General features: G+C 35.9%; 1 protein-coding gene and 1 pseudogene across 1 annotated transcript; both read right to left on the bottom strand.

Annotated features, from left to right (window-relative positions):
* Positions 1-3,828: 3,828 nt before the first annotated feature.
* LOC132037562 (11-beta-hydroxysteroid dehydrogenase 1A-like) lies at positions 3,829-6,085 on the bottom strand (annotated as a pseudogene).
* A 113-nt stretch (positions 6,086-6,198) lies between these two features.
* Positions 6,199-9,073, bottom strand: LOC132037560 (11-beta-hydroxysteroid dehydrogenase-like 6). Its single transcript, XM_059428090.1, has 6 exons — positions 8,773-9,073; positions 7,658-7,850; positions 7,460-7,545; positions 7,184-7,315; positions 6,932-7,096; positions 6,199-6,775 (listed from the first exon to the last, which is right to left on the bottom strand). The coding sequence occupies exons 1-6, from the start codon at positions 8,965-8,967 to the stop codon at positions 6,470-6,472; spliced, it is 1,077 nt and encodes a 358-aa protein (XP_059284073.1). The 5' UTR covers positions 8,968-9,073; the 3' UTR covers positions 6,199-6,469.
* Positions 9,074-11,344: the final 2,271 nt, after the last annotated feature.

Below are 11,344 nucleotides of genomic sequence, written 5' to 3'. Positions count from 1 at the left end.
ACTTCATAAGTAACAGATGTGATAACTTAAGTTTTACTAAGTACAATAACAAATATACGCACAGTCATGCTGTGCCTGAGGGATGGTCGAGCAAAGCTCCTCTGTAAAGTTGGGCTCTCAATTGTGCATGTTTTTTCCACAGATATTGAATCCGCAATTGTGAGATAGTCGTGCACGGCAAATCCTTGGGGGTCGGAGGCAGCACAATAACTGTATGAAAACATAAACGGAATATTAATTGGGGTAAATAACAAAGTAGTAAAGTTACTAAAGCAATAAGTGTAATTTACCTGGACACTTCTTTGGTGGAAGTTGTTGTGTGGGATCTGTTATTTGGGTGTCCATTGCAGGAGTCTTGCGTGGGTAAAGAGGGTCACTGAGTGGAATCTACCAAAAGAAGGCGTATAAAGACTGGGAAGATATCCGATTACACAACAAAATAAAGCAATAAGTGTGTGACGCGGAATTTAAGATTTGCACACCAAAATGGTCTTGTTTTTAAGACAAATTCACATGGAATTTGTGAAACCAAAAGTAATCTACAAATCTCTAAGTGTTAGTATTTTTTTTTTTCGGTTTTACTTCTTAACCAGGAAGATACTACTAACAGTGTAACTAAATGTATTTAGGTGAAAGAATGAAACCAATACTTAGTCTTGTATCATGGGCATGAAAATTAGAAGGTACTAATTTAACAATAACACCAACACCGAAAAGCCATAGGGCGAGTTAAATGTACGCGAGAAACTGCAGAGAAGCTAATATCTAAGGAATGGAAAGACAAAGAGTAGAAGCAAGTGATGGCAAAAAGTGCTTTGCGAGGGAGGGGTAAAATCTATTTGGTAAAGCCAAATAAAGAGAATACACATGTGTTCTGCGGGAACTAAAGTAAAATCAATAGGTCACAAATAGTGCGTGTAAGAAAAGGGTGATTTAATTCGAAGCGCATGCAGAACCAAAACACAACTTAAAAGCGACCTTTCGGCAACCTATAATTTCAAAAGTCTTTCACTTCGATTCCTTTCTTTTCTACGGTTATGTCTGCCCAGCATTGGAGTGCTCCAAAAGCATCAAATATATTTGTCATCTAACGTGGTAAGTTGTGTTTGATATCTGCTAACATTTCTTTGTTGAGTAGAAAGTTCCTTTTTTTTTTTTTTTTAATTAAGAGATTCACAAAACTTCTACAAAAAAAAAAAAAAAAACACACACACACAAAAACTAATCAAGTAAGATCCCGTCCGTTTGATTTGTAAGAAAGCCAAATAGTGCGAGAAACAAATTGGCGATTTAATTTGAAGCGAATATAAAGTTATTATAAACTGTTAATTGTAGACATATTAAGGGGGCAGTAAAACAACGCAGCAAGTTAGTTCGAACATGGAGTTGAACTTTAGCAAAGTGGAGGATACAAACAGAGAAACGATCAAAGTGTTGTCGGTACTCGTACAGATTGATAAAGTATATAAACTAAATACACATTGAATCGGTGCGAACTTAAATAAACTAATATGTCATGGTCATTGCGAGTAAGGGAGTGGCGCTTAAATATGAAGCAAACATTAAGTAATAACAATGTAGGCGTATGAAGGGGGAAAGTACAAGTAACAACCAAGTCAGCTGGAAGAGGGCGAACGAATTGATCTAATGAAATAGCACTTGTAAAGCGTTAGAACGTACCGCAAGTTTTAAAATAGTGTAAAGTGGAAGGATGTCATAGAGGATGTTACAAAATACGAATACAGTAAGAGTTTAATTTGATCAGCGATCAGGAAGGAAGAGTAGTCCTACGAAATGGAACAGTATATAAACCGAATAAACATGTAATCCTTGTTAAAAAAAAAAGATATGTCAAAGTGGTTTAGAATGGGCAGGACGTCATATTTATCTTGTTTAAGGATGTTCCTAGCAATTAATTTCCTTTCAACGTTAAGACCCAAACGTAACGCAACCAAAAAGCAACCCTTCGGCAACCTAAACTTTCAAAAGACATTCTCTTTAATTCCTTTCCTGTCTACAGTTATCTCTTCCCAGCATTGAGTGTTGCTAAAGCAGCAAATATGTTTCTCGAATTTCTAAGTTATTTGATAAGGAAGGATATTCCTACGGAATGACGCGATATATAAACCGAATACACATGGAATATGTGTAAAAGCAAATAAACAATAAGTGGATCAAAATGGAGAAGAACCATAACAAAAATAAAAATCGACCCGTGGCAACCTAAACTTTCAAAAGTCTTTCTCTTCAATTTGTTTCCTGTCTACGGTTATGTCAGCCTAGCGTTGCAGTGCTCCTAAACTAGCAAATATATTTCCCGAATTTCTCAGTTCTTTGAAAAGGAAGGATATTCCTACAGAATGGTACAGTATAGAATCCGAATACACTTGGAATATGTGTAAAAGCAAATAAACTCAAAGTGGATTAGAATGGAGAAGAGCCATACGTGGGAGGCGATGATGTGGCGTACGCCCAAAGCTCGAAAGACATTTATTTATGTATTTTGTCATTTTGTAGCCCTCTTATTTATTTCTCAAAATTAAAAATATTAAATTTTCATCCTTGCAAAGAATGAAGCGTTGCCTTACTCAACTTACGTAATAGAATAGTTACACATTTTTGAGTAAGCGTGATATTTAAAGTTTTAAAGATGCATTAACCGTCAACTTTCGACTAAACATCACATTTGTCTACTCCTCTTAGTCTGGAGCTTCTTTACCACATGAAATCTTCCCTGCCAAGATTGTTATAGAGTGCGTTTTACAGTGTACAGTAAAATTCTCCCCAAATTTACAGTTTAAGTTGTATAGTATTTTAAACGCAAAAAACATGGAATATGTGTAGTATAAAATAAACAAATTTAAGCATATAAATTACTCGAATTTCTAAGTTCTTTGATAAGGAAGGATATTCCTACGGAATGGCCCAATATATAAACCGAATACACATGGAATATGTGTAAAAACAAATAAAATCTAAGTGGATCAGAATGGAGAAGAACCATAACGCAAATAAAAATCGACCCGGGGCGACACGCAAATAAAAATCGACCCGGGGCGACCTAAACTTTCAAAAGTCTCTCTCTTCAATTCGTTTCCTGCCTACGGTTATGTCAGCCTAGCGCTGCAGTGCTCTTAAATCGGCAAATATATTTCTCGAATTGCCCAGTTCTTTGAAAAGGAAGGATATTCCCACGGAATGGTACAGTTTAGAAACCGAATACACTTGGAATATGTGTAAAAGCAAATAAACTCAAAGTGGATTAGAATGGAGAAAACCATACCTGAGGGGTGTGCTGTTTTGTGCGTAGCGGGAAGGATGGCGGCAGAAGAGTTTGTAAGTTGTCTGGAGAATGATGTTGGGAAGAAGAGGAAGCAAGGAATATAAACGTGAGAGTGAAATTCGAGAGGCGCAGAATGTTTTTATAAACGTTTCCGTAGATTGTGGGGGGGCAAGGGACGAAGAGGTGGCTGCAAGTTTGAAGAGATTTAATTTTAAGGCTGGGGAAAAGTTTTTTTACCCTCAAAAATCTGTAAAAAAAGATAAATAGTAACCCGGCATTTCTGTGATGCCACGTCAGCGGGCCTTTGGCCTGCTTTTATATATATATATGATTAGCAATCCCAGGTACAGTACCAACACATTGGACTGGTTAATTGATGGGGCGGCCATATGCAGCTACGGGTGACTCTTGTTTTTCACCTTTTTTTGCTTTTTGTGTGCTACACCAAAATCAAAAGATATAAACCGTTCCCTGTCCAGTGTGCATCTATGAATTTTTGCTGACATTATTTAGCTTAGTTCAGTGTACAATTAAAGAGTGCATCCTCAATCAACTTTTATATGGGGAGATAGTACAGATGCTGGATAAACATATTCCTCTAATCCAGTCACGTCCACAAGTATCTTGCTCGGTGCTTGTGTTATTGGTTTCCCTGACCCCGAGATAAAAAACCAACGTTGCAACGATCCTAAAAATTCAGGGGAAAAAAATCGGTAGACGAATAATGGTTTGTATCATGCTGGTTCTGTTAGATAGTTGTCTCCACGGCATGCACTTTTCACAATTGATCTCGCACACTTTTGCGCTGGCATTTCAACCAATCACAGCAAATATAATTATAGAACATGTTGAAGATATAACTAATTAAATAAAAGTGTCTGTCGACTTTGATAAAAGCTTGACATCTGAATCAAAAGAAGTACTAACTTACATCTCTCAATACTTGATCTACTTCCAATTTGCCTTCAGGTGTGAGAATTTTGCCTTTAGTCAGCTCAGATTCGATTAGCCCTGGAGTGACAATTGTAATCCCAATTTGTGTCCCAAGTTCTACCCGCAACGTCTCGAAGAAAATAATCATTGCAGCTTTACTTGCCTGTTACTAGTAACTCTAACTTATATTTATACGCAACTAGGCATGAGAAAAATGTAATTCAAAGTCATAGCCAGATTAATATATACATTATAAAAGCTGAGTCTGGGTGCAGGTACAAGTCCAGCCGAAGAAGTGACTGCTATGATTTTGCCCTTTGTCTCCTTCAAATGGGGAATGGCAAAATGTGTAGTATAAACGGCCCCCAGAAATTTACGTCCTGAAGGTAAAAAAAAATACGCGAATTAGTGTCTAGTTTTGATATATAAAATGTTCATAATTCAAAATCCAATTATAAAAAGAAAAATATGGAATTTAATTTACCAGTGAAGATGCAGCATTGGTGACCTCAACAAGGTCCTCAAACATGTATACAGACATGTTTGAAGCATTGGTCACCAGATGATCCACTACAAAAATCATAAACAAAATCAATTACATCTACACTTATAACATAGTTGATACATAATTTCTTGAATTACATAAAACATAAGATCGTTCATTGTTTAATTTATCAGTTTTCTGCAATTACATCTACCAAAGTTGCTTATGCTGCTTCGATTAATCGTTGGCGATCTTCAACTTTGGAAACATCAGCATAAACAGGAATAACATCTGGAGATCCAAGCCAGACTATTGCGCCTTCTAGCCGCAAGAACAAGACGTGCACCTTTTTTAGCATATTCATAGGCTAAGTGCTTCAATTATTACATAACAAACTCCAATTAATCAACCAAGGCTAGCATATAAAAAGAAAACGTATTCCTCTAATGAAAACATATGCCTCTAATGATTACTTATTAATCTAGTAAAGGTTTAAGTTATAGACAAATTAAGGTTTTCTTTACCTATCAATGAGTTTAAAAAAAAAAAAAAGCAGAGGTGTCTTTGAGTTGAGTTTGAGCGAATCAAAATGAGCGACCCTCAAAGGTTCCTTAAGCTAATTAGATCAAGATGGCTTAATAAGGGCTAAACAATAAGTCACCACCGAGGTCTCCATCAGCCCCATTCTTACCAAATTTTAGTTTCTCTGTTTGTTCTTACAATTTGTTTAATTATCAAACCAATTAGCAAAGTTTTTTTTTTTTTTTTTTTTTTTGCTTTATTATAACTATATAGCATATTAAACAAAAATATTAAAATACTGTAACAAGATTTTCTCATGAATAAATTTGAGCTATCAACCAAATTTTAGATGAAATAAATTAGACAGATCAAAAGAGGTTGAGTTAAGTGAATAACTTAATTTTGACTATTGGATTGGGCGGGTCGTAGCTTGATTATGTGCAAGTATAGTTTTTACTCCATCTAGTAAAATGTTGGGCTACAAACCTCGCCAATACCAGAAGAGGCACCTGTGATAAGAACACCTTTGCCAGCGACGTTTTCACAAAATAGAGAACGGAAGATGAAGTGAAGAAACTTGAGAAAGAAATAAAGAGGCAAAAACAGGATGAGTGCTGTTGTGGCCATAAAAGGTAAATAAGTGTTCAAATCCAAGACAAGCTCCATGGCTAAATCAGAGTTTTTTGCAGCAATAAGCCTTCTTTCTTTTCTAAGGGATGAAGGGAGGACGTACGTATCTCGTAAGTGGAGCCGATACAGTGGTTAAAAGGGCAAAGGACGTGTCAACAAAAAAAAAAACACAATCCTTGCATGAAATGAAACTGACACGTAATGTTGTTATACTATTGTATTGTGCTTTGTTTAGAAACAAAGGAAAACGAGAGGGAACGAGAGTGTAAAACAAACCAGGTAAAGTGCAATAGTACGAATAAATCAAGAAAAAAAATAATTAACAAAGTGACTTGGTACAGAAATATAGAGGTTCAATACCAAAATAAATCAATGAGTTCCCTTCATTCATCAACAATCTTAAAATTAAGTTACAAGAGCTTGGACCAATAGAATGTATCTGCCCATTAAAACAGTTTTCCTTTGATCTCAATAGTCAGCTTTTCTATCCACCTAGTTATCGTTTTTGTTCTGCTTCTATCATAGTCAGGGCTAAACCAAAATGAAAAGATAGAAACCACTTCCTGTCCAGTGTGCATCTATGAATTTTTGCTGACATTATTTTTGCTAAGTTCAATTTACAATGAATATCCTCTATCCACTTTTATATGTGGAGATAGGACAGGCGCCGGATAAACATATTCCTGTAATCCAGTCACGTCCAGAATTACCTTGCTAGGTGCTTCTGCTGGTGGTTTCCCCGGCCCTGGTATCAAGAACCAACGTTGGAACCATTCTACCAATTCAGGGAAAAATATTCTGTAGTAGAATAATGTCTTGAACCATAGTGGCTCGGTTAGATAGTTGTCTCCCCGACATGCGCTTTTCACAATTGATCTCGCACACTTTTCCACTGGCAATATCGGAGTCACGCTCATTTCAACCTGATAGCAATAGCAACAAATTGGTACTGCTATCTCATTTGACAAATAGGAGAGAACAATAACTTGAAAATGAAGATTTAATTAAATGGATAAAGTACACATTTCAAATATTTAGATGAAGTGATCACACAATTCAACAGACAGAAGTTAACTTACATCTCTCATTACTTGGTCTACTTCCAACTTGCCTTCCGTGGTTAGGAATTTGCCTTTGGTCAACTCAGATTCGACTAATCCAGGAGTGACAATTGTAATGCCAATTAGCGTCCCAAGCTCTACCCGCAACGTCTCGAAGAAACTAATCATTGCAGCTTTACTTGCCTGTAGTAACACTAAATTATATTCAAACTCAACTAGGCATGAGAAAAATGTAATTGAAACTTGAAAGTCATCGACAGATTAACATACACAATACAAACTGATTCTGGCTGCATTCAAATAACCAGCTGATGAGGTGATTGCTATGATTTTGCCCTTGTTATCCTTCAAATGGGGAATGGCAAAATGTGTAGTATAAACTGCGCCCCAGAAATTTATGTCCTGAGAATATAAAATACGCAAAATTAATCTGATTTGATTTCCAAAATGTTCATAAACCGAACACACCCGGAGACATTTACACACTTTGTGCAAGGATGAGATGCCCAATCAGCTTTTATCGAGAGAAAAAGAGAATATGGTTACCATTGCAGGTGCAGCGTTGGTGACTTCTATAAGGTCCTCAAACATGTATAGGGGCGTCACAGCAGCATTGGTCACCAGATGATCCACTACAGGAAAATTATAAACAAAATCATTTATACATAAACATTGTTGACATAATTCTTTTACATATAAAACAAGATCATTCGCGGTTTAATTTATTAATTTTTCTACACTTACATCTACCAAAGTTGTTTATGGCTGCTTCGATTAATCGTTGGCAATCTTCAACTTTGGAAACATCAGCATGTACAGGAATAACATTTGGTGATCCAAGCCAATAGGCCATGTCTGCTACTTGCTCAAGACTCTGCCGCCTTCTTGCGGCAAGAACTAGACGTGCACCTTTTTTAGCATATTCATAGGCTAAGTGCTTCAATTACATAACAAACTCAAATTAATCAACCCAGGCTCCCATATAAAAACTAAAAGCTGACCTAGTCCTCTAATGATTATTAATCTGGAAAAGATTTTAGTTATATATGCAGCAGCTAGTGCAGAGGTTTTTTTTACCTATCAATGTAGTTAAAATGAGAGCCGTCAAATGGGCTCAACAGTCTTGGACAAATCAAAATAGACTTGAGTTAATAAATGAATGACCCCAGGTTACTTGAATTGAAAGGGGTTAGATCGAAATAGACTGAACAATGAATCATAGCTCGTCAGCACAACTCTTACCAAATATTAACTTCTTCTTTTATAATTTATTTAATTACCAAATAAAATCACTCTATCCGTTCCTTCATCGTTTTAATTTATTTGTCTCACTTTCCTTTTTAATCTGTTTAAAAAAAAAATAACTTTTTCTTTTTTTGGACTCTTTAATTCTAACTTTTCATGACCATAAGATGAATATTTTGGTACATTCAAAATATCTTTAGTTCAAGACCACAAGATTTAGCGGTCTTATGTACCTATTTTCTTAAATTCCGTGTCAAATCAAAACCAGACAAACAAATTGAAATGGAAAAAGTAATAAACTTTTTATTATGACTAATATAACACTAAAACAAAAAGTTAGAAAATGATTGACAAGATCTATAACTAATCAATTTAGCCTCATTTAAGCTACATATAAATCAGCCCAACATTTAAACGGATTTAATTGACGGACCAAAATGACCTGAATTATTAAATGGGCTGATCTTTTTTTGTCTTTTGACTAATTAGTCGCCCCTAATTAAAATTTACACGACTTGATTATGTGAGTATATTCTTTACACCAACAACTCATAAATCTTGAAGTCATCTAGTGAAACGGGATGAGAAAATGTGTAGAAATGTTAGGTACAAACCTCGCCAATACCGGAAGAGGCCCCTGTGATGACAACAACTTTGCCAGCGACGTTTTCGCTAAATATAGAACGGTAGATGAAGTGAAGAAACTTGAGAATGAGATATAAAGGCATGAAATGGATGAGTGCTGTTGTTGCCATATGAGGTAAATAAGTGTTCAAAATTTTGTGAATCAAATCCAAGACAAGCTCCATTGCTTCAGAGTTGTTTTTGCAGAAATAACCCTTCTTTCTTTTATAGGGGAAGAGGGGAGGATGTATCTCGTGAGTCAAGCTGATACACTGGTTAAATGGGTAAAGAACGTGGCAGCCAACAATATACATAATCCTTGCATGAAATGGAACTGACACGTACTCTTCTTGTTTGAGCTCTTTCGTGTTCTTTTGAAGTCCACCTCCTCCTGGATCAACTCCCCTTGTTTGACAATTTTGAAAAAAAAAAAATAACGGGAAAAGAGTCAAATTTACCCTCCAACTATTAGTTATAATTTAAATTTGTCCTCCGTTAAAGTTTCGATTCATATTTATCCTTTTCGTTAAGAAACTTGTTGTATTTGCCCTTATCACTAACGGATTGCTGACTAGAAACCCTTATTTGTCCATATAGATGCCACATATATGTATAATTTTTTATTTTATTTTATATCATACAAATTAAATTTTACCATATAATTTATTTACTTTTTTATAAAAACAAAATAAAATCCCTAATCTTCTTCTCCATCATTCCATCACTTCCTTTCTTCTTCTCCGCCACTATTGCCGCCGTCCACCACCCTCCACCGCCGCCGGATTTACTAAAAATTAAACCCATTACTTCACCACTTTTTTACCCATGACAGTGGAAGCCAAATCCTTTTTAACATCAAGTCAGCGATTTAAAGGCGCTGCTTCTTTGGTCAACTTCTCTGCTCACTCCTTCCCCACTGACAGAGGATACTCATCCTCGAGGTGCAAGCCACGAGATATGCCATTCACCGTAATTTGGTGCATCCCTATCTCCATTGCAGATATCTGAGTACAGATATTACTTATTATCAAAGTAAGCACAACTATCTGAGTACAGAATTTTAGTTGATTATTTCAATATCCGTACAGGTCATTACACTCCTCTCTCATCTGGGTTTTCTCCATGGAAGCGTCCACTTGCTGAATATATAAGGTATGGTATTCTCAGTCTTGATGAACCTAGCCTGAGTTTGGGTAAAAAAGTGGTGAAATAATGGGTTTAAATTTTAGTAAATTCGGCGGTGGGGGAGGGTGGTGGACGGCGGTGATAGTGGCGAGAAGAAGAAGGGGAAGTGGTGGAATGATGAAGAAGAAGATTAGGAATTTTATTTTGTTTTTATAAAAAAATAAATAAATTACATGGTAAAATTTAATTTGTATGATATAAAATAAAAGAAAAATTATATATACATGTGGCATCTATGTGGACAAATAAGGGCTCTTAATCAGCAATCCGTTAGTGATAAGGGTAAATATAACAAGTTTCTTGACGGAAAGGGTAAATATGAACCGAAACTTTAATGAAGGGTAAATCTAAACTATAAACAATACTCAAAAAATAACTAATACTTCCTGCATCTCATCTTAATAGGAAGATGTTTAATTAAAAACAAAATTTAGCAAAACAAGATATTGATTTATAATTATATATATCAAGATATTTATGACTATAAACTCATGTCACTAAAACTAAATTTAGAACGTTACTACTATTTTTTAGAACATACTAAAAGGAAAAGTATGTTGTAAAATGAGATAAAGCTAGTAATCCGACCACTAAGAATTATAGTGGCATGAATAAAATATTTTTATTCTTAATTAGAGGTATCGTATTCGAATTTTGAAAATATTTTTGTTTACCTCGAAAATGGGTAATAAGTTAAATTTGTAAATGAGGCAAAGGATATGTGGTATTTTAATCTACACTTTAAGGAATCAAAGAAAGTCAAATCTATTCGGTTTGTTAAGGGCTTGGGCAAATAGTGAACTGATATGCTGAAGACTAGGACGTTTATATCTGTGTATAAGAGACAAGTTTTATATATCTATATATGTTAGATGCAATGTTGAATAAGGAGATTTAATGAATAGTTCCCGTTATAATGGGACCAAAAATCGAAGAACACTAGCAAGAGAAATTTTATAATATATTTGAAGTACAAAGTTTGTGGATCGAAAAAGCCAACCCTAAAAGTGAGGGAATGACCCCTATTTATAGTTTTCTCTATGGGCCTCTATACGTCATGGGCCCCTTTTAGGATAAAGAAAACCTAATATGGATAAGGTTAGGTCGTACGGTCGACACCGTACGACTCGAACGGCGGATTCCCACACGTGGCGGGCGAATAACCGATTATCCGGACCAACGGTCACGATCGGAATGGTCACGAAGAAACGGGCCAGCGCACGGCGATCTCGCTATATTCGAGCAGGAGCAACGGCTACAACGACTCGGTCGTATAAGGATCGGATACGGACCAACCACGATGAGGTTGTCTCCGGACACGACGAATTCATGCAAAGCTTCGGATCGGACACTACCGTTCGTTCTCTTCCTTTTACC

Source organism: Lycium ferocissimum, chromosome 11 (genome assembly GCF_029784015.1).
Source record: "Lycium ferocissimum isolate CSIRO_LF1 chromosome 11, AGI_CSIRO_Lferr_CH_V1, whole genome shotgun sequence".
Classification (NCBI taxonomy): domain Eukaryota; kingdom Viridiplantae; phylum Streptophyta; class Magnoliopsida; order Solanales; family Solanaceae; genus Lycium; species Lycium ferocissimum.
This window is presented reverse-complemented; position numbering and strand designations above follow the sequence as displayed.

What these genes read in the sequence shown, in the direction of transcription:
- LOC132037560 (XM_059428090.1), bottom strand. Translation starts at nt 8,967, where the DNA reads ATGGAGCTTGTCTTGGATTTGATTCACAAAATTTTGAACACTTATTTA. An exon ending in CCTCTTCCGGTATTGGCGAG is followed by an intron (nt 7,851 to 8,772) that starts GTTTGTACCTAA and finishes ATGTAATTGAAG; the next exon opens with CACTTAGCCTATGAATATGC. An exon ending in CCAACGCTGCACCTGCAATG is followed by an intron (nt 7,316 to 7,459) that starts GTAACCATATTC and finishes TTATATTCTCAG; the next exon opens with GACATAAATTTCTGGGGCGC.